General features: G+C 48.8%; 1 protein-coding gene across 1 annotated transcript; it reads left to right on the top strand.

The window, feature by feature from the left end:
• Positions 1 to 16,772: 16,772 nt before the first annotated feature.
• On the top strand, positions 16,773 to 20,912 carry LOC123826703 (leukocyte immunoglobulin-like receptor subfamily A member 5). Its single transcript, XM_045850710.1, has 3 exons — positions 16,773 to 16,892; positions 19,917 to 19,967; positions 20,098 to 20,912. Exons 1-3 carry the CDS (start codon positions 16,811 to 16,813, stop codon positions 20,226 to 20,228), a joined length of 264 nt encoding a protein of 87 aa, XP_045706666.1. The 5' UTR covers positions 16,773 to 16,810; the 3' UTR covers positions 20,229 to 20,912.
• Positions 20,913 to 22,236: the final 1,324 nt, after the last annotated feature.

The raw sequence follows: 22,236 nt of genomic DNA, 5'->3' as shown, positions 1-22,236 counted from the left end.
ATGGGGAACAGACTTCTAGACACTAGGTGGGGACAGACACCCTTCAGTGGGACATGTGTCATTTCCTTCAGGATGGTGTTAAAGCCTCCTTTGTCCTGGGCCCACACTCTGTGGGGCCCCAGGCCATGTGTCCTCTGTGGTGCGGGCCACCCTCCATTGGGAATGCCATGTGGTCTGTGGGGTTTCGGACCAGGACTGGACAATGGTTGGGGGATTTTTAGGGTGAGGCTTCCAAAGCCGGGTGCAGTCAGAGCCTGAGACATCTTGGAGTCAGGGCATGACAAAGACGGTGAGAGTGAAGTGTGGGCAGGAATTCTTCTTTTAAAATCAGGTGTTTTCTCACTCTTTTCTCTTTATCCTGCTGTGACTCAGATCCCCTGAGTCAGTGCATGGCCAGAGAGGTGGCCCCCACATTGCAGGCCTGGGAAGGTATCCACACAGTTTATTCTGACCCTGTGACCCCTCACTAGCCTGGAAACCATGGGTGGCACAGTGGCCCTGGCGGGGGTGGTCAACCCCAGGACCCCTCTGAGGTGCATTCTAAGGCACATCCAGTAACTCACTGGCATTGATGCAGGAAAAATCACTGGCTTTACAAGTGGTACTGAGTCAAAGTTCTCAAAATAAATATTTGAAGTTCTGTGTTGTAAATGTTATCATTTCACAAGAATAATACACTTATATATCTCGTTGGTAAAGGAATATTCTACACCACAATGAGACACTGTAGGTGAGGAAGGAAGGAAGGGCACAAAAGTGTCAGCGTTGATGTGAGTGCAGCACCTGCTGAGACCAGGTTGTCCCGTTGGGGAGCTGAGGCTGTGGGCAGAGCTGCCCCCTGCGCAGGCACCCAGAAGGGGAGCCTTACTCCACCTCAGGTCTCCTGCAGAAAACTTCCAGGAAGCTGCCCACCTGCCTCAGCCCCAGCCTCAGGAAGATCAGAGACCTACACAGAGTGGGGGGGAAAACCAACTGCTCATTGTTTGGGTGGTTGTTGTTTAAATTGTGGTGGGGAGCCCAGCCCACCACATCCTGTGCGCTTGTGAGTTTGGTGTGACTCCTGCTTGGGGTGCAGCTGAAGCATTTTCATCCTCCACTTTCACCGTCTGTATGTCCCAGTGAGTCCAGAGAAGGAAGGGAGGGGAGGGCAATGGTGGAAAACCCTCTCCTGGACACACAGCCTTCCATAGCCCAGGGCTGCAGGCGGGAGCCCATGGGCAGCTGGGTTCCTCCCCAGCCCGAGTCCAGGCCAGGCTGCCAAGGCTGACAGCCCAGACAATGCCATGTTCCCGGAAGCCTCAGCTTCGGATGAAGGTGGATTGAGGTCATGAGGTCTTCCCAGGCTCCATCGAGGTCTGAGGATCTGCATGCGAGTGGGTGAGTCCACCGGCAACCCCGGGTTGCCTTCCGGGCTGGACACCAAGGTTCTCCTGGCAGGAGGAGTGAAGGGCAGAGCAGTGGGCGAATGTGGAGGCCATGGGAAGGGTTGTGCATTTGGGTCTCCTGGAAACACCAATAAACAGAGACCCCTGGGCTTTCTAGGATCACTTCTGTCCTGCAGACCCCATGGCAGACACTCCTGTTTGGCTGAACCAGCTGAGGACACTCGGAAACCGGGGGGGAGGAGTGAGGATCTGAGCAGCTACTCTGTGTGTGAGAGCAAGACCCTGGGCTGCAATGTGCAACTGGGGCCAGAATCCAGCTCCAGAACCCGGGTCTGTCCTCGGGGCTCATGACCCCATCTCAGTCCCAGGAGGAGGACTGATGAGCATGAGGGCCCCTGCCCGAGTACTTTAGGGATATTCCAAGTATTCTGACACAGACTCACCTTTGTTAAACATTGAGATATAATCGAGGTAAAATACTGTTTAAGTTGAAGGTATACAATGCAATGATTTATTGCATTTATATGCAGTATGCTCACCCTTGTAGCTGCAAGGAGCACAAACACCTTCCCAGCCCTGCCCCTGCCCTTCCTCCCAGCACCCAGATGGGGGCCCCATGCACCCTCTTTCCCACAGACAGGCTCCTCAGCAGCTTCTCTCCCTTTAAGAGATTTAAAGGGGCTCAATCCCTTTAGGATTTTGCATCTGCTGATGGGGCAGCCTGCCCTCTCCTGTTTCCAGGGCCACAGGGGTGGGGACGAGGGGCGGTGGGGGGAAGATGGGAAGGGAACTGGCGTTAACAGCACATATTTACTGCACTGACTCCCTTGCTGGAATTTAACATGTAGCTTAACATTAAATGCACGGAGGGGGGGATCTCAGGCTTCCTATTTTTAATGTGAAGACACATTGACATGAAATGGTGCCATGCTTTGTGCAAGGACAGAGGGTTTGTTTGTGGAGCTGGAATGGGAATTTATGTCAGCTGGTTGCGCAAATCCACTCCCTGCCTTGCCCGTGGATTAAAGTGAGGTCCACACTCGGGGTATGAGTTCAGTCTCATCCCAGCATGGGTGGAAGGAATATTTTTGGACACCAAGGGACCCTCCTCCTCTGTCTCATGAGCAGAGAAAGGAACTATAAAGAGCTCTTCTCCTTTGCACGAGGTCATTGAGGTAGCAACTTAAGATGGCTCCCGGTCCACACTGCCTGACCACTGTGTCAGCTGCAGGCTCTGTCCTCCACCCTCCAGCTCCAGGACAGTGCCAGCTGCCTGCTGCGGGGGCTGGCCATGGGCCCCCATCCCAACCTCCTCCTGGTCCTCAGTGAGTCCTGGATTGCAGGGACAGCCTCCTGGGACAAAGGGGTGGAAGCTAGCAGAGGCATCTTCATCCCTTTTGAGTCCTGACTCCAGCCCAGGAGACTCGTGGTCCCTCTCGGGGGTCTGACTCCTCAGCTCTGACTCTGACCCAAGTCTGACCATGGAAGGTTCAGTCCTAGAAGCAGGTACCTGGGTGTGGGGACAGGTTCGGACTGAGTACCTGTGTGGGAGAGGGGACTAGGGCTTTGTTGAAACTCAGAGCCAGAAGAAGGGCTGTGCTCAGAGGGAATGCTGAGGAGGGAGCTGGACATTCTCAGGGGTTGAGCCCTGCCTCCATCAGGGCCCCTGAGTGCAGCCCCGGGAGGAGGCTGGGCGCTGGGCGTTTCTCTCACCACAGCTTCCCCTCCAGTGCTCTGCCTGGCCCAGACCATCCACACGCAGGAGGGTGAGTGTAATTTTCTTAATTTATTTTTTCATACATGTTCTATTTCCAGACAAGATATTAGTATTTCTTAGAGTCCTCCGACAGCTTGCCCTCAGCTAGAGAGTACACAGGCCCCTCTTTCCAATGGAAAGGGTCTGTTCTCACGCTGTCTGACCCACTGTTCTGTGGAGACCTAGGATTTCTTTCACTTCCACAAACACCTTTGTCTGGGTCTCTCCATCTCCCAGGCTGACTCTCCTCTCGCTGAGCTTGGCTGGTTCACATTTGGGCATTGTATCTCAGCCTGATGCTTCTGTGCCTCTCCTCTGTGCCTCCCTGATGAGGTCAGCTGTCCCTCGTCAGCCTCGAGGCTCCCACACTCACTGGGGTACACATCACCGTGTGTGGCTGTGGGTTTGCACAATGCCTCCATCAGCCTCTGTGCTCCCTCTTCCCTGTAGACAAGGAGGCAGGTCCTTGTGTGTGAATCTTGTGTTTGTGGGGCCAGTGGCACATGGGGCCCCTCTGTACATGGATGGAGAGGAACTAGGATGAGCTAGGGAAGCCTGGGCCAGCGCCTGCCTCTGTCAGGGATCACGTGCTGTGGTGCCATCTTCCTGTTTCAGGGCTACGAGCCCTCTCTTCTCTCCTCCCCCAGCCACATGGCACACATGGGCTTTCAGGACCCTCAATACTAGAAATGGGAACAGGCTGGGAGAAAGGTAGAAAATGTAGTGGGAACAGAGCTGAGTGCTGCTCAGAGGATTCCCCTGGAGTCAGGAATCCCCACCCACTGGGGTCATGTAACCAGATTTGGGTGCAGCTCCACCCCCACTGGACTCCTAGGGGAGCCCTGCAGCCCCCATTGGTCCCCACAGTGTTACCCAGCTGCCCTTCAGTCCCAGCCCAGGTCTCTCCACATCTCAGACACCTGCTTCCCTGTCCCCACTTGTGACCTATCACCCTCACCCTCTGCCTTTCTCCCAGGATCTCTGTCCCCTAGAAAGTGGCCATGGGCAGGGAGATGTACCCTAGAACCAAGCTTGCTTTGCCCCCCTCTGTGTCACCCTGAGAAAAGCCCAACATGTGACCAGGACTCAGGGTCCTGTGTCAGGGGCATCAGTCTGCAGTGGTGAGGATTCACAGTCACTGGAGTGGGTGTGGGGGTGATGTTTGGAGAAGGATGGTGGGATGTTCTAAACTGGGTCATGGGGATGGTTGCACAGCTCTGCAAGTTTGCTAAAAGTGCACAAGTGAACCCAGAAAATGGGGAACTGTGAGTGTGGTGACTTCCTCCTGGGAGACCCTGAGATCTGCTTGCTTTTTCCCAGGGGTCTTGCCCAAACCCTCCATCAGGGCCAAGCCGGGACCTGATCCACCGGGCACAGCCTGTGACCATCGTGTGCCGGGGCCCAGCTGGGACTGACTTATTCCGTCTGGTGGAGGAGAAGAATCCATCTGTTTACTGGGATCAGAAAATCTCTTCTCAACATGGCTCCCAGGGGGCAGAGGCCACATTCCACATCAACGTAGTGAGTGACGTCATGCCCAGGAGTTATTTCTGCTCTTACAGTAAAGGGCCCAGCTGGTCTGAGCCCAGTGAGCCCCTGGAGCTGAAGGTGACAGGTGAGGATGTCTCCACTCCACCCTCAGGTTTGCCCCAGGTCCCTGCCCCCTGCCCCCACCACTGTCCTCTGTTCCTGTCTCCCTGCCCTCCTGCTGGCCCTCAGCCCTATGGATCCCCTGCCCCTTAGCACTCCTGTCCCTTGGACTTCACACCAGGCTCAGTGCTCTGGATCCCTGATCCCATCTGGACACCACAATGGCCTGGACACTGAGACCCAGCATGGTGTGGGCTGGGAGCTGTCCCTGCAAGGCTGGGTGGAGAGTGAACTTCCAGGGAGAGACCCCCTTCAAGGGACTGTTGGTCCTTTCACTCAGAATGGTATTCAGCCTTATTTGTCCACCTGGGCAGACTCAGTGGGGCCCCAGGCAAAGTGTCCCCTGTGGGCTGATTCCCCCACTATTGGGCAAGGCATGGGGTCCATGGGGTCTCTGACTAGGGCTGGATGGTGCTTTGGGGACCTTGGAGATGAGACTCTCCTTCCCATATGTGTGGTCAGCCCCAGAGAGGCCTGGAGTCAGGGTTCAAGTGAGGAGGGGGACCTCCCTCACGGGAGCAGGGCAGGAAGGGAATAGTTCTTTCAACATTGAGCATTTTCTCTCCCATTTCCCCTTATTCTGCTGTGACTCAGTCATTCCGTGGGTCAGTGCATGACTGCCGTTGCAGTCTGAGGGCATATCCACCCAGTTTGTCCTGACCCTGTGACCCCACACCACCCTGGGGCACTGTGGGAGACACAGTGGGCCTGATAGGTGGGGTCAGCCTCCAAGACCCTGTGAGCCAGTGACCAGGTTAGTGGTTCCCACCCACCCTGTTTGTCTCTGGACGAGGGTCCAACTGCTTTGTGCTGATGTATGGAGGGTGACCGGGCATTCTGAGGGGTACCCAGTCCCTCAGACACATAAAAGCAAAGAATTCCATCCTGCTGTCCTCATATGTCCCTGTCCCCTCTCTGGGGGAGACCAGGGGGCGTCCTCTGTACTGAGGGGTGCAGAGAAAGAGGCCAGGTGTGGACACTGTGGGAGCTGCAGGGCCAGGCTGAGAGGCACAGGCTGAGGAGAAACCTGGGCTCAGGGCTTCTCCTTGCCCCTCACTGGAGCCCCTCCTGGGCTGAGGAGTGGGGACTTCAGCCTGGGGTGTCCCTTCCTGGGGACTCTGCTGGGAAGTGAGCAACAGAGTGGCAATGGGGAGGGGTCCTGCTTCTCTCTTGGAAGGTGGACACTCAGCAGGCAGGGAGATCTTGCATCCTCAACTGAAGAGGCCTGTTCAACCTAGGGGGTGAGAGTCAGGAAGAGAGACTCATCAGGATCCCTGAAGGAGTCTGCATTTTTCGGCTGTGCCCTGCACTGGGGTCCTGTAGTTGACTGGTAGTGAAGCTGGGGGTTGCGGCCCCAGGGGTCATCAGGTGGGGAAGGCAGGGCCTGGGGGATCCCAGGGAAGGGAGGGTCTGTGCAGGAGACAAACACTGGTCCTTTCTCACTCCCAGAAACAACCCGAGAAATCACGACCCCACCCACAGGAGAGGGTTCCCTAGACAGGTAAGTCACCTGGGACCCTGCCCAGGGCAGTGCTGGAAGGGGATGGGCCTGCCCAATGAAGAAGGAGCTCCTGTCTCATAGGTCCTGGGATTGGCTGGTTCTTGTCCACCTGTCAGTGACCCCCCTGTCCTCTTCTTCCAGCCCCCCACCTCCCAGAATTACTCAGTAGAGAACTATGTCTGCATTGGCCTTTCTTGTGTGGTGTTGCTGATCCTGGTGGTGATCCTGGCAGAGGCTGGGCACGGCTGGCACAGGTGGCCACACAGACCACAGGGATGGACACAAGGGAGATCCAGCCAGAGAGATTTGACTCCAGGCCATCAGGAGGACCTCCCCACCAGGGCCCAAAGCTCACACTGGAGCCCAAGAGACCCAGAGCCACCCCTATTATGTGAATTTCACAGTACCCCTGGTGAGGCTGCTGTGTGCATGAGACTCTGTCCTTGGAAGGGTGCAGGAGCAGTGGGGACCTGGCCTCTTGTGTGGTCCGTCTCCTTCTCCAGGGTTTGGCTCCAGACCTGACCCTCACCCACTCACAGCCCTGTCTCACTCCTCCCTGGGTCTCCCTTCTCTCCTGGATCTCAGACAGGCCCCAGCTCCCTGCAGCCTCTGCCTCCCTCTTCCTCCTCCTGGAGCCCTGCATTCTCACCTGCTTTCTGGGGACCGGGCATGTGCTTCTGAAGACTGTGGTCTCACCCACACCTGTCATCTGTGGAACTGCACCTGCTCTGTGCCCCTGCTCACCCACCTCTGTTCCTGGAGTGGTCTCTGCCTCCTGCATCTGTCCCCCTCGGGTCCCAGCAGACTTGGATCTAAAGTCCAGGGAAGGGACTCCAGGCAAAACCACAGTGAGATACCACCTCACACTCCTCAGGACAAGTATTGCTGAAATCATTTTTTAAATGGTGCGCACTACACTTACTGGGGAGGTCACTTCATAAGGTATATAAATGTCTAACCCCTGTGCTGTACTCTTGAAATAAGATATTGTATGTCCATTGTAACTGAAGAATAAATTAAACATAATAACCTATAAACAGGGAATGTGACAAGGCTGTGGAGGAGCGGGAGCCCCTACGCCCCCTGGTGGGGACGCAAAGTGGTGCAGCCTCTGAGTGTATCTGCAGAGCTGCTCCTCAGAATGTGAACAGGGAGTCTCCCTCCATCCAGCAGCCCCCAGTCCGGGTTCCCATGCAGGGAAGTAAGAGAGGAAACGTGGGCACTTGTACATGTGCCCCCAGGACAGCGTGACTCCCAAAGGTCAAGGGCATCACAGACTCCTCAGATGTGGAGGAGGAAGCAGACCCTGGGTCCCGGTGACGCCTCCTAAGAAGGACCCACTGGCTTTGAAGACGAGGAAAGGGGCCGCGTATCACAGAATGTGGGGTCTCTAGACGCTGGAAGACCTGGGAGGGACGCTCCCCGGAGCCTCCAGGAGAGAAGGCAGCCCTGCAGACACCTCAAGGTCAACCGGTTTTCACTCCCGACCTCCCAGGCCCTGAGATCACACATCTGGGTTGCTGTGAGCCACCACGCTGGTGCTCATTTGTCACAGCAGCGCTGGGACTCTCAGGAGCGTGGTGTTCCACACTCTGTGGTTTCAGGAAGCTCCCGAGCTTCAGGAAACGGGGGCACAGGTTTCCTGACAAGCCTCTGACCTCACGTCCTGACACGTCACCCAAACTCAGCCACCAGGGTCAACAGCCCAGCCGCTCACGCTGTGGGCTCTGGGGTCTAGGGGACGCTGCTTGACTCTGAGACGCTGCGTGTGTGGCTGCGCTGCACCCGCGCTGGGTCCCCCTGCGGCCGGGACACAGGACGAGACGAGGGCCAGTCACCTGGTCTCCTGCAGAGCAGGGCTGGGCAGGGAGTCTCCCGCCCTCCCCTGTCCCCGCAGGGACAGCACACACAGAGGGAGGGAGGCTCCCTTGGCTCTCACTGAGGCCCCTGTTCTCCGGGGAAGTGCCGGCCCCTCTCTGCTCCGGATCTGAGCCTGTCTCGGGGGAAGGGGCTCCTCCAGCGCTACAGCCGCCCACAAAGGTACGTTCAGAGACGACCACTCGATTCTGTCCTGCTAACCCTGTACCCCACATATCGGAGGTAACTGTTTTCGTTAGTTTTCAGAATGAAAAAGTAAGATGTGAAAAATAAGGAAACACATGATTTTATTTTACCTACCAACACTTTCTTAAAAAACAATCATTATACATATATATAATAAATATATATAATATTACATAAATATATACTGTCCTGCATCCTGGTACTTTTCTCATTTCCCATTGCTCCTTAACCTAGTCTCACAAACTTGGAAGTATTGTTGCTGTATGTATTTAGCTCATTATTCATAAGAAAGGGGAGCAAAGAAAATTAGCCATCAAGCTGAATAAACCGTAGAGCAGGAGCCTGCTTGCTTTGCCAGAAAACCACAGCTCCGCATTCCAGGGGATTAAACCGTGGCTCTGTTATTGGGATTAGCCCCCCTCTCAACCCCCTCCCCCGCCCCCAAGTGGTACTGGATTGTTGGGGGCGGGGCTTGACCAAAGAGGCGGGTCAGTCGAACAGGTGAGTGTGCACACGTCATCCGAAGCCCACAAAAGCTTGGGAAGCTGATGAGTTTTCTTGGAAAAGCACCAGGTCCATCCCACACCCGAGCTAATAAGATGTCAAAGGAACAGGGACAAGCTCTCTCTCTCTTTCTCTCCCTCCCTCCCTCCCTTCTTCTTGCTCTCTCTGTTCCTCTCTCACCCACTAGGTAACACACCTATTGTGTTCCCTCTTGCCCCAGAGCAGGCAGCCATGTGGGTGTAGCAGCTACCAGGGTCCGCAGCTGATGGCCTGGGCTCCAAATGGACTAAGCCTCAATACGCGCCAAAAACTTCAGATCTTGGCTTTTGTTTTGGCCTTGCTAGGGACAAGGTTGGCCTTTTTCAATGGGGGGATGGACAGGTAGGACACCCAGAGGCAGCCTTCCTCGTGAATAAAGCATTTGGCTGCACCTCCATCTCCCAAGCATGAATCCTCAGAATGCTTTGCTCACTATCCTGTGAAAGAGCTGAATTTCCACCAATAACATTTTGACCCGGGTCCCACTGGGCTAAAATGACGGTGTCAGCAGAGCTATGTTCTCTGTAGCCTGGAGGGGTGAGTGCATTTCTTCACCTCTTCCAGCGTCTACAGGTCGCCCACCTTCCTTGTTGACTCAGGGCTCCTCCTCTGTCTTCAAAGCCAGCAGAGGTGGCTCAAGTCCTCACATGCATGTCACCAACCCCAGTTCCCATCGTCACATCCCTTTGTCCGACCTGAACCATCCTGTCTCTCACATCTACTTTTAAGGACCCTGTGATTACATTAAGTTTCCCTGGAGAATGCAAGGTAATTTCTTTCTTTCTATTTTTTTAAAAAAAGATTTTATTTATTTTAGACAGTGGGGAAGGGAGGGAGAAAGAGAGGGAGAGAAACATCAATGTGTGGTTGCCTCTCACACACCCCCTACTGGGGACCTGACCTGGCACAACAACCCAGCCATGTGCCCTAAGTGGGAATGGAACCAGTGACCTTTCCATTTGCAGGCCGGCACTCAATCCACTGAGCCACAGCCACACCAGCCATGGCTGCAAGGTAGTTGCTTTACCTCTAGGGTCTTATTGATCAATTTGTTTGCCAGGTAAATAAACCAATCACTGATGGGCTCTGGAGATGAGGATGTGGCATCTTTCCATGCAGTCATCCAGCCTCCCACACACCACGTCCTGGAAGTGAGGGCATGAGGTTCATTAAGTTCTCTTTGTCATGTTTCTGCCTCTTTTGTTCCCACAGTGCACTTCAGTCATTTCCTTCCTTTCTTTCTTCCTTTCTTTTTTTAACATAGCTTTGGTCACATGCTCTGCATAGGTGTCAATTTGTCTTTGTCATCATTTGCCTTCAAAAAGGTCCTAGAGAGAAAGCCGACTGATGATGTAATTTAGTGGATTTGATGAAACGGGTGCCCTTGTGTTTCTAGGCCTGCCTGCCACATGTGAGGTGAACAACCGTCTCCCCACATCCTCCCCCCACAAGGAAATGCTGCACTATCACAAGTAATCTACAGTCCCTCAGTGTAGCTTTCGTTACAGTTTTTCTCGTTGTGAATGAATTGAACATCTGTTTCCGTGATCACACATTCTCTGCACATATAAATACTTGGCATAACGTTGCAGTTAAAATCTTTTAGTCGGCTTCAGATTTTGTTCTTGGTAACAGCTTTATCGAGGCATAGTTCACATGCTGTACGATTCACCCATTTTGAGGCATATAATTCAATGTTTTATCGTATTGTAGTCACAGAGTTGAGTGAATACAATCTACAATCAATCAATTTTACAATAGTTTTATTACCCCCAAAGGAAACGCCATATCCATTAGCTGTTTATCCTGTTATTTTTTTTTCCTATTTATGGGCAACCATTAATCTTTCTATCTCTACAGATTTGTCTATTCTTGACATTTCACACAACTGAAACCATACAATGTGTGGTCTTTGTTACTGGCTTCCATCGCTTAGAATAAAGTTTCCCGATGTCATTCATGTTGTAGAATGTGTCAGTACTGTATTTTTCTTTCATGCTGAGTAATATTTCATGGTATAAATGCAACACATTTTATTTATCCATTCATTAGTTTTGCCCATTATTTTAAGAGATAATGGGTTTTCCCCATTTTTAAGTGTGTATCTGTATATTTATTTATATGTAGGCAGGGAAGAATGAAGAAATAACCCCCAAAAATAACCCGGAAGTTTTTAATCATAAAAATATTTATTTTCTGCTGGAGCTGAAATGCTTTTAGTGACTTGGGTGATAATTAGAGGGGAAACAAATATTTCAATTCTGATTAAATAGGATCTATTTATATATACATACTTATTTGGGTATTAATAAATCTACAAATATGCATACATATTAAACAAATTATTTCACTAACATAGCCAACACGTAAAATGCAACTGTGGGAAGTCATTGGTTTGTTTTTGGTATATTTACATATGGATAATTGAGAAAGCTTTTTTTGGGTAACATAGGAGAAAATGCTTCTTATGAACCAAGACCTACTAAAAAATAACTAAATACTATTTTATTAGAACTGGATTGATATGCTCATAAATAAAAAATATTTTGAATATAGAAACTGAGTTCCTAAAGTTTATATTATTATAAATATAAAGTTTTTATATGTGCTATCTTTATTTTTATTTTTAAATATATTTTATTGATTATACTATTACAGTTGTCCCATTTTTCTCCCCCTTTTATTCCCCTCTGCCCTGTAACCCCCCTCCCACCATCATTCCCCCACCTTAGTTCATGTCCATGGGTCATACATATAAGTTCTTTGGCTTGTACATTTCACATACTGTTCTTAACCTCCCCCTATCTATTTTGTACCTACCATTTTGCTTCCCTGTACCTTTTCCCCCATTCACTTCCTTCCCCTTCCCTTCTGATAACCCTCCATGTAATCTCCATTTATGTGATTCTGTTCCTGTTCTAGTTGTTTGCTTAGTTCATTTTTGGTTTTTGGTTTTTGTTTTTTTTAGATTCAGTTGTTGATATTTGTGAATTTATTGTCATTTTACTGTTCATATTATTTATCTTCTTTTTTTTTCTTAGCTAAGTCCCTTTAACATATAATAAGGGCTTGGTGATGGTGGACTCCTTTAATTTGACCTTCTCTGGGAAGCACTTTATCTGCCCTTCCATTCTAAATGATAGCTTTGCTGGATAGAGTAACCTAGGATGTAGGTCCTTTGCCTTTCATGACTTTGAATACTTCTTTATAGCTCCTTCTTGCCTGCAAGGTTTCTTTTGAGAAATCAGCTGACAGTCTGATGGGAACTCCTTTGTAAGTAACTGTCTCCTTTTCTCTTGCTGCTTTTAAGATTCTCTCCTTATCTTTGATCTTGGATAATGTAATTATGATGTGCCTTGGTGTGTGCTTTGTTGAGTCCAACTTCTTTGGGACTCTCTGAGCTTTCTGGACTTCCTAGGAGTCTATTTCATTTGCCAGAATGGGGAAGCTCTCCTTTATTATTTGTCCAAATAAGTTTTCCACTTGTTGCTCTTCCTCTTCTCCTTCTGGTACCCCTATAATTCAGATGTTGGAATGTTTAAAGTTGTGTTGGAGGTTGCTAAGCCTCTCCTCATTTTTTTGCATTCTTGTTTCTTCATTCTGTTCTGGTTGAATGTTTATTTCCTCCTTCTGGTCCAAACCATTGATTTGAGTCCCAGTTTCCTTCCCATCACTCTTAGTTCCTTGTACATTTTCCTTTATTTCACTTTTCATAACCTGCACCTTTTCCTCTATTTTGTGATCATACTCAACCATTTCTGGGAGAGCCCAATTACCAGTGTTTTGAACTCTACATCTGATAGATTGACTATCTCTTCATCACTTAATTGTATTTTTTTCTGGAACTTTGATCTGTTCTTTCGTTTGGGCCATATTTTTTTGTCTGGGTGCCCCTGTTATGCAGTAAGGGATGGAGCCTTAGGTATTCACCAGTGTAGGGCAACCCACATTGCGATATGGTGCTGTATGTGAGGACAGGTCTGAAAGGGAACAATGCTGGTTGCTCAGCTCTCTGCTGACTCACAGTCACTTCCTCAGCTTCCCACAAGCAAATTGGGCCCTTCCAGTACTGATTCCCAGGTGGGTGGGCTTGTATATGTTCTAGGACCCTGTGGGTCTCTCCAATGAACTCTCCTGTGAGGCTGGGAGTTTATCCTGCTGCCTCAACCCTCACAGGTTTTTTCAGTCAGAAATTTTGAGGCTTTATTTCCCCACGCTGGAACTCTGGGCTGAGAGGTCTGTCTCGCTCCCCAGTTGTTCCTCCTAGTTTATCCACATGCAAATGTGGGACTGCTCACCCTGCCAGCCACCACCATGCCATGAGTCCTCTCCACCCCAGCTTTCCATCTCCACGCCTCCACTGGTCTGGATGAATACTTCTTCTTTAACTCCTTGGTTGTTGGACTTCCATACAGTTCAATTTTCTAGCAGTTCTGGTTATTTTTTGTTTTTTAAACTTGTTGTTGTCCTTCTTTTGGTGGTGGGAGGAGAGGAAGTGTATCTACCTATGCCTCCATCTTGAACCAGAAGTCTGTATGTGCTATCTTCAAGTTATGTTGGTAACATTAGAAAAAATCATAGGATGGTAAGTTATGTCCATTTCTCATATCATGCAGGAAAAGAAATTATGAAATTTATTTACATAAATTTATTTCAGTATTAAAAATCATGGCATGAAAATGAAACCCAGTCTTTTTTCTAACTTAGTAGATTGAGCAAATTAACCCTTTTACACAATTAACCCTTTTGTGTTATGTATGTATATATGTAGACACATAAATATATAGAGATTAACTCTTATTATACTATACTATTATATTATATTATACAGGAGTGGGCAAAAGTAGGTTTGCAGTTGTAAGTATGCAAAACACAGAGTTTATTCTTGTATTATTACTTATTAATCAATATTGTAATATTTATTCCAAACAACTGTAAACCTACTTTTGCCAATCCCTGTATTACAATATATGTAATATGTATATTCTCTCTATGTTTTCCCAAATTGGGTTAGGCACTTATTTTTTCCTTGAAAAGGCTATTTTTTTTAAATTTTTTTTACTGGGGTGGCATTGGTTCACAAAACCATACAGGTTTCAACAAACTCAAATTTATTGAGAATTCTGTATCATGTTTGAAAGTCATTCCCCACTCTCAAGGTATAAAGAAGCTAACCACCATTTTGCTCTAGTTCTCACATGATTTCAGTTTATCCATTTATCCCTTTTAGTTACTGGCTGTGTTTTCCTGATGACCAGCGATGGTAGGACACAATCTATTCTGAAGGACACCACTGTGAGGATGGGTACCAGCTTCCTACTTTTCACAATATACAGCTCAGATTTCCCTCCTGTCACACACTTTCTCATATTTTGATGTATTTCTCTTCTTTGAACAAGTAATTCACCATGAAATTAGTTACTGTCTATCTCTCTTCCAATAATCCGATCTTGGGCAGCACTCTGACCCCCTCTCTCTGGTTCACAGATGGACATCCAGGGCCTGGAAAAATCTAGGGGTTCAAACAGACATTTGGCCCTGGCTGGTGTATCTGAGTGGATTGAGCGCCAGCCTGAGAAGCAAAGGGTCTCTGGTTCGATCCCCAGTCAGGGCACATGCCTGGGTTGTGGGCAGGGCCCCAGGAAGGGGGGTAAACAAAAGGCAAACACACTGAGATTATTCACCCTCTGATTCTCCCTCCCTTCCCCTTTCTCTAAAAATAAAATAAATAAAATCTTTTTAAAAAATAGACATTTGCCAGATGATTGGCTGAAAGACAGAAAGAGGTTCTCCTATATGGAGATCCTGAGAGGGGAAGTGGTGTTCCCCCTTTCTGGTGCACCCAGCTTACGTGACCCTAGGAGGCTGACTAAGGGGTGGAACCTGGGTCCCCACCCTGTCTCTCCACGACGGAGGTCATGCCCAGTAGGCACAAGCTCAAAGCAGAGTAACATCTCACATCTGGTCTCAGTTGTCAGCAGGGAAACAGGAACCCTCGAGAGCACCAGGAAGGAGCCTCTCTTGCATTCCTCCGAGCCTGGTGATGGGGAAGCCTCCATCTGCCCACACCATGTGGGTCTGTATTCTCTGCCAAGTCCCATGGTATTTCCCATCTGCACAGCCTTCTCCAGCGGGAGGCAGCATCATGACCATCGTGTCTGCTGCTTTCTTCTGCCTCGGTGAGCTGTGGGCAGAAAGGGATGAGTGCCTATGCAGGGAGGTGATCTCTCGTAAGACCTCATGAACTTGACGTCTCAGGGAAGGTGGAGTCTGCTCAGGAATTGGTGTCCTCTTACTGAGGTCTCTCTTCCAGGACTGTGTCTGGACCAGGAGACCTACCTGCAGACAGGTGAGTGTATCCCCAGGTCTCCCAGGTCCTGCATCCTCCTTGGGGACAAAGTGAAACACCCGTTCCCCTTTCCAGGGTATCTGGAGGATAGAGGGAGGAGAGGAATTCTAAACTGATGAATAGAGAACTTGTGTGAGGAGCCCTGAGGCTGAGAGCTAGGGGAAACTGAGGCACAGAGAAGATGGGGACTGCCACCTCTGCTTCTATTCTAGGGACACTGCCCAAACCCACCATCTGGGCGAAACCGAGCCCTGTTGTTGCTCGGGGGAGACCTGTGAGCATCTGGTGTCAGGGGGTCTAAGGAAGCTAAAGGGTACTACCTTCACCGGGAGCGGGTCCTGCAGCCCTGGAGAAAAAAGTTTCCACAGAGACCCAGAGGCAAAGTCAAGTTCCACATCCTGCTCATGACCCAAGACCTTGCCGGGAGATACCACTGCAGGTATCAAAGCCAAGCAAGCTGGTCTGTTCCCAGCAAGCCTCTGGACCTGGTGGGCACAGGTGAGCAGACACTTTCTTGGGCACAGGTGAGGTGGCTGTGCCCTGGGAGGGACCACTCTTTCCACAGCGAAGTCCTGTTGACAATGTGGGGGTGATGGCCCTCTCTTTTGCTCTCCACTTTTATTATGGTAAGAACTTATTTAACATGAGATGTGTACAGCATAGTGATTAGACATATGACTTACAAAGTGATCCCCCATTAAATCCAGTGCTGACCTGGCACCATCCATAGATATTACAATATTATTGACTGTATTTCCCATGCTGTACTTTATATCCCAGTGACTATTCTGTAACTGCCAATCTGTACTTCTTAATCCATTCACCATTTTTTTAAAAAAAAAGATTTTATTTATTTATTTTTAGACAAAGGGGAATGGAAGGAGGAAGAGAGGGAGAGAATCATTACTGTGTAGTTGCCTCTTGTGCACCCCCCTACTGGGGACCTGGCCTGCAACCCAGGCATGTGCCCTGACTTGGAAATCGAACTGTTGACTCTGGTTCACAGGCCAGCACTCAATTCACTGAGGCACACCAGCCTGGGCCCAAACTGTTAAATTTTAAAGTGCACAGTGCAGTGTTGTTAGGTATAGTCACGATGTTGTCCAGCAGATGTCTAGACCTTAACCATTTTACAAAACTGAAACTCTATCTCTGTGAAACTCCCCCACTTGCCCCTCTCCCCAGCCCCTCCTGACCACCATTGATTGTGCTCTCTGCTTCATCAATCAGATGAGTGGAATCGTGCAGTGTTTGCCCTCCTGTGACTGGCCCGCTTCACTTAGCACAATGTCCTCAAGTATTGTCTCCTCTTTTGACACTTCTGGCTTGTTCTCTTCCAGGAATGTCTGACCCACCCAGCCTTTCAGCCTGGTCAGGCCCCATCGTGGCCTCAGGAGACAGTGTGACCCTGCATTGTGGCTCCTGGCAGGGATTCGACTGGTTTTTTTTTGTCTAATGAAGGCAGAAACAGCGAATTCAAAAGCCTGGCCTCAAAGCATCGAGCTGATGGGTGGTCCTGGGCCCTTTTCACTGTGGGGCCTGTGAACCCAAGTCACAGGTGGATGTACAGGTGCTATGGTGCATTCTCAGGTTCTCCTTGTGTGTGGTCTTCCTCTAGCAACGTCCTGGAGCTCCTGATCTCAGGTGAGAAACTCGCAGCATTCCCCCAGAACTCCCTGGCTCTCCAGGCAGGGGAGCAGAGCCTCATCTCAGGTGAGGGCACTGGGTAGGATGAGGTTATAGTGAGAGAGCTCAGGGCTCCAGCAGCCTGTGACACACCAGAATCTGCAGTGGGGAGACCCAGGAGGGAGGGGAGAGTAGGAAGCCTGACTCTCTTACAAACATGAGCTCCCTCTCCTCCAGGTGTGTCTAGGAAACCATCCCTCTCCGTGCTGCCAGGTCCCGTGGTGGCCCCTGGAGACACAGTGACCCTCCAGTGTCTCTCTGATGTCAGCTGTGACAGATTTCACTCTGTCCAAAGATGGGGAACAGGAGCTCCCCCAGCAACTTGGCTGGCAGCCCCAGGTTGGGCTCTCTCAGACCGACTTCTCCCTGGGCCGGGTGAACGGTTCCCACGGGGGCGGGTACAGGTGCTACAGTGGACACAGTCTCTCCTCTGAGTGGTCGGCCCCCAGTGACCCCCTGGACATCCTGGTGGCAGGTGAGGAGCTCCCTCACCAGTTCACACTCAGAGTGTCATCTCAGTTGAGGTCCAGGGATGGGTGGACAAGGACGAAGCGGCCCCTAACACCGAGGTCTTCTCTCTCTCAACCTTGCTCCCCCAGAACATGTCACCCACTCTGTCAGCCCAGCCAAGCCCCACCGTGGCCCTAGGAGAGAATGTGACCCTGAGGTGTCAGACTGGGAGCTTGTTTGATGGGTTTCTTCTGCTCAAGGCAGGGGTAGTCGGCCCCCTTCTGCACATCAGGGCTTGGTCCCAGGATGGGGTGTTTCAGGCAAACTTCCCCATGAGCCCCGCCACCCTGGACCACGGGGGCACTTACAGGTGCTATGGGTCACTCAACAGTGCGCCCTTCCTGTTGTCAAATGCCAGCAACCCCCCTGGAGCTCAAGGTGGAAGGTGAGGAGCTGTCTGGGGTGTTTTCCTTCCTTTCCAACTACTGCGGTGTCTGGATGAGCTTGCAGCCAACTACCTTCCTCCATGCCCCATGTCTGTCTGTCCCTCCTCCACCCTCTTCTGAATCCAGGCACTGCCGTCTGCCACTAGGCACTCATTCTCATGTGGGGAATGCATCATCATGGAAAAAAAACAAGGAGGCCTTTCTTTCTCCAGGTCCTGTGGTTTTTCTCCTTCTCCTTGTCCTACTCCTCCTCCTTCTTTCTCCTTCAATGGCAATGCATGGACATGACAGATAGCTGAAATTGTTCCCAAGTGGTGAACAGGGAGTATAGCACCTTTCACTCTCTGTTAGCATTGGTTTCATTCCTCAGTTTCCCCAACAATGTCAGCCACTGACCACACTCTTCTACCTTTCTCCCAAATATTCAAGGAGATCCTATAACCACTGCTCTGTGCATAGACAAAGACCAGCATCTAATAGACACTGTTCTGAACTGCTCTATGTTTAAAAAATGAAGTTAATACATTTTAAAGAACGGTCTGGTATCCATACATATCAGTCCACTTGAGAGTTTTTTTAAACAATAGTTTATGTATTTATTTTTAGACATAGGGGAAGGGAAGGAGAAAGAGAGGGAGACAAACATCAATGTGTGGTTACTTCTCCCACACCCTCTACTGGGGACCTGGCCTGAAACCCAGGCATGTGCCCTGACTGGAATTTGAACCAGCAACTCTTTGGTTCACAGGCCAGCACTCAATCCACTGAGCTACACCAGCCAGAGCCACTTTAGACATTTTAATGGCTGTCTAGTATTCCCTTGCTTGGAAGGAGCAAGTTGCATTTAACCAATGCTCTAAAATTTGGCATTTTGTTTGTTGCCAACCATTTTATATTGCAACCCACCCTGCAATGAATGTTTGGTACATATGTAAAAAACAGGTGTATGTAAAAACAACAATTCTTTACATCGTGGTTAAGTTTTTAGAGTAAAACAGCTTAGGCAGAGGACATGGGAACTTGTTATGTGACAAATGTCAGCAGTCTTTTCATGTGGTTCATTATTTTACTCATTATTTACTCTCAAGGTTCTGATTTTAAAATCTTTTCCTAAATTGGCTGGGGACCCTATATACTCTTAATACCTTTCATCATTTTTAAAGTGTTTAACCAATTCTTACTACATTGTATATTTTCATAATCATAGATCTGACTTATCTGTTACACATTTTACTTAATAATATTAATTTTTCTTTATCATCATTACCAATACATACATGTAGGTATGCATGTGCCCACACACTCATGTATATGTTAATATACATGTCTCCTCATATTTATACATATAAAATATATTATACAATGCATATATATTATATACATATGTATACAACTATACCTATTATTCACATATTTATGTATAAATATACACCATATGTGAATATACATATATAATATATGTTATATATACATGTATATAGATACATATGTACATAAATCTATTTCTAGATAGCCTATAACACTTTAGAAAGTGAATCAGTAAGTAATGTGTAAATGAAATAACAGAAGAAAATCAGTTGCAGGTATTCACTGCAGACTCAGGAGTGGAGACAGCTGCTTGAGTTTGGGCAAAGAGTTTCACCCCAAGTGTTCACACCTTTTCTCCCTGACACTCAGTAACCCCTGGGCAACAACCTCTCATTCATGGACCCAGGACTGTCATCTGAGAATTACCTCAAGACTCTAATTTTCAGGAGATTATGTTTAGATTGGACTAATGCACCAGAATGATCAGAGACCACATAAATGCTAAATTTCAAGGGGTTTTTTTTAACATGTTCACTCTTAGCTTGTGGCATGAGGTGTGTGTGGATAAACCCTTTTTGTTTTTAAGACCTGAAAGCTAGGTCTAAATGTGAGGAAATCAGAGACAGGAGGGTTGCCTCCTCACCTAGAGTGGTGGAAGGCATCATGGTGGAAGTAGATGAAAATGTGTGTGAGCAGGGAGACATTAGCCAGATCCTTGAGTGAATGCTGGGTTGGCAGGCTTCTGGCTCCTCACCCTCTCTGATTTCCTGATTCTCAGGGGCTCCCTCTACTGTCACCCCATCAGTGCAGACCCCAAATGCCACAAGTGGTAAGTAACTGAACCTGTTCGGCTTGTGGACTGGGATGTTCAAGGGGGTGGGGGTCTAAGCATCTGCCCCGGCTGCCATTTTGAGTGTGACCTGCCTTACCCACCATGACCTTTTCCTCCCTGTCCCCAGGCACTCAATGCCCAGATTACACAGTGGAGAATCTCATCCGCATAGGTCTGTCTGCCTTGGTCCTGGTGGTGCTAGGGGTGTTGGTGTATCAAGAGTGGCACAGTCGAAGAGGGTTCTCACAGGTGAACTGAAGATGAAGCACACACATGCCTCAGGATTTGCAACAGAGACTTAGATCAAAATCACACATGCAAGGTATGATGACAATGAAGGTTCAGAAAGTTGGAGCCACAAACAGTGTGAACTCGGTGCTGAGGACCTAAACAATTGATACAGTGTGATTACTGCTGGAGGTAATGACAGGGGCTGCAGTTGCTCCTTGGGGAAGGCTCCTCCATCATGAACATTGCCCATGCCTTGCTATCTCCTCAGTTTTTGGCTTCTCTCATTCCACCATCTCAATAACGCAATGCTACATCCACATGAGGAGATTGTGCCCACTATTTCACTCTGTCTCATGCTCTATTCCTACACTGTGTTGTGAATATCTTGTTTATGATACCCACATTCCCTGGTGTGAGTTGCTCTTTGCCTCCCCTTCTAAGTGCAGAGACTCAGGTAACATGGTTGAGTAATTAAGCCAATGGACTAAAATGTACGTCCAGCTTGGAAGGTGCAAGCTCAGAATGTTATCCCAGCACCGTGTCTGGATTCTGCAAGCTCCTTTCTCTTCACCAGGTGCTTCCTATGTGGCTTCTCCTGCAACATCTGTACTTGGAGTCCACACTCTCCTGCATGGCCCCATGCAAGTGGCAGCTTATCTGTGAGCCTCTCGTGTCTCCTGTGTGACTGGTAGGGTTGATGGCTCCTTCAGGGCTGTGGTGCCAATTAAACAAGATTGTGAGTTCTGGGATGATAAACACGTGTTTGTTTGTTTTCATTTTGATGTTAATTTTGGAGAGAGGGTGGAGCAAGTACCATGTCACACACTACTTGGTAAGTGTACAAATGGGTTCAGCCAACTTGGGGACTTTTCTGGGTCAGGGCAAGTGATGGGCAGCTACGATAAGCAGTCTCACACCTGGAGAAGATATGCCCTAGAGAATCACTTGCACATCTGCCCAAAGATACAGTCATGGAAAACAGGAGAAGAGCATAGTTCCCCTTAGCCCAAAACTGTAAACAACATTCTCAGTACAACATGAAAATATCATAGAGAGGTCCCAGCACAACATCAGGACACAACAGCAGGATAGTGTCCCAATAGGCTTTATACCTGAAACCATAGGGGGAAACATCAGACTGTCTGAAATGTCAACCCAGGCTCAGATCTGGAGAGGAATCCAGGAATCTGATTGGACTTTTAAAACCAGGTGAGAGGGGTGTGGATGTGATGGGCTTCTGACCTTTTAGGCCACATACGAAGGGTCACTACAGAGTGACCAAGCACTTCAACGCTGTAGTCTGATGCTGTGTATTAAAGCCCAGGTGCACTGATAATGCTGTTGGGAACTCTGAGAAAGGTCCTTAAATTCTGTATCTCAAATTCAACATGCATAAAATTGGGAGAGTAGGAGTGCCAATCCCATTAGCTTGCTGGGAACTTTGAATGGGTAATGTGTCTAAACCACTTAGAACGAGGGTCACCACCTTTATAGGCAAAGAGTCAAATACTCAATATTTTTGGCTTTGTGGGTCTTCAGATCTCTGTTTCAATGACTCAATTCTACCATTGCAGTGTGAAAGCAGTTATGGGAAATATGTAAATGAACAATGTGTTTCAATGAAACTTTATTTATAAAAATAGAATGAGGGAGTAGACTTGGCCCATTGGCCTTAGTTTTGAAACCCCTGGCTTAGAAAGAGTAGAGCCTGGCATATGAGTTTTACTCAAGATATATTAATTGTACCTATTATCATCATCACTATTACCATTATCACCGTCATCATCACTATCATCACCATCATCACCACCATCAACACCATCACAATCAACATTACCCGTGGACAGTAAGTTGAAGCTCAGATGTTGATGCTGGGAACAGACTAGATGACACCTTCAACCAGCTGATCTATTATTTTCTTTTTAAAAAAAATTTTATTCATTTATTTTTAGAGAGAGGGGAAGGAAAGGAGAAAGAGAGGGAGACAAACATCAGTGTGTGGTTGCCTCTCATACTCCCCTTACTGGGGACACAG

This window comes from Phyllostomus hastatus, unplaced genomic scaffold, assembly GCF_019186645.2.
Source record: "Phyllostomus hastatus isolate PE091 unplaced genomic scaffold, TTU_PhHast_1.1 phas_contig_843, whole genome shotgun sequence".
Lineage (NCBI taxonomy): Eukaryota > Metazoa > Chordata > Mammalia > Chiroptera > Phyllostomidae > Phyllostomus > Phyllostomus hastatus.
This window is presented reverse-complemented; position numbering and strand designations above follow the sequence as displayed.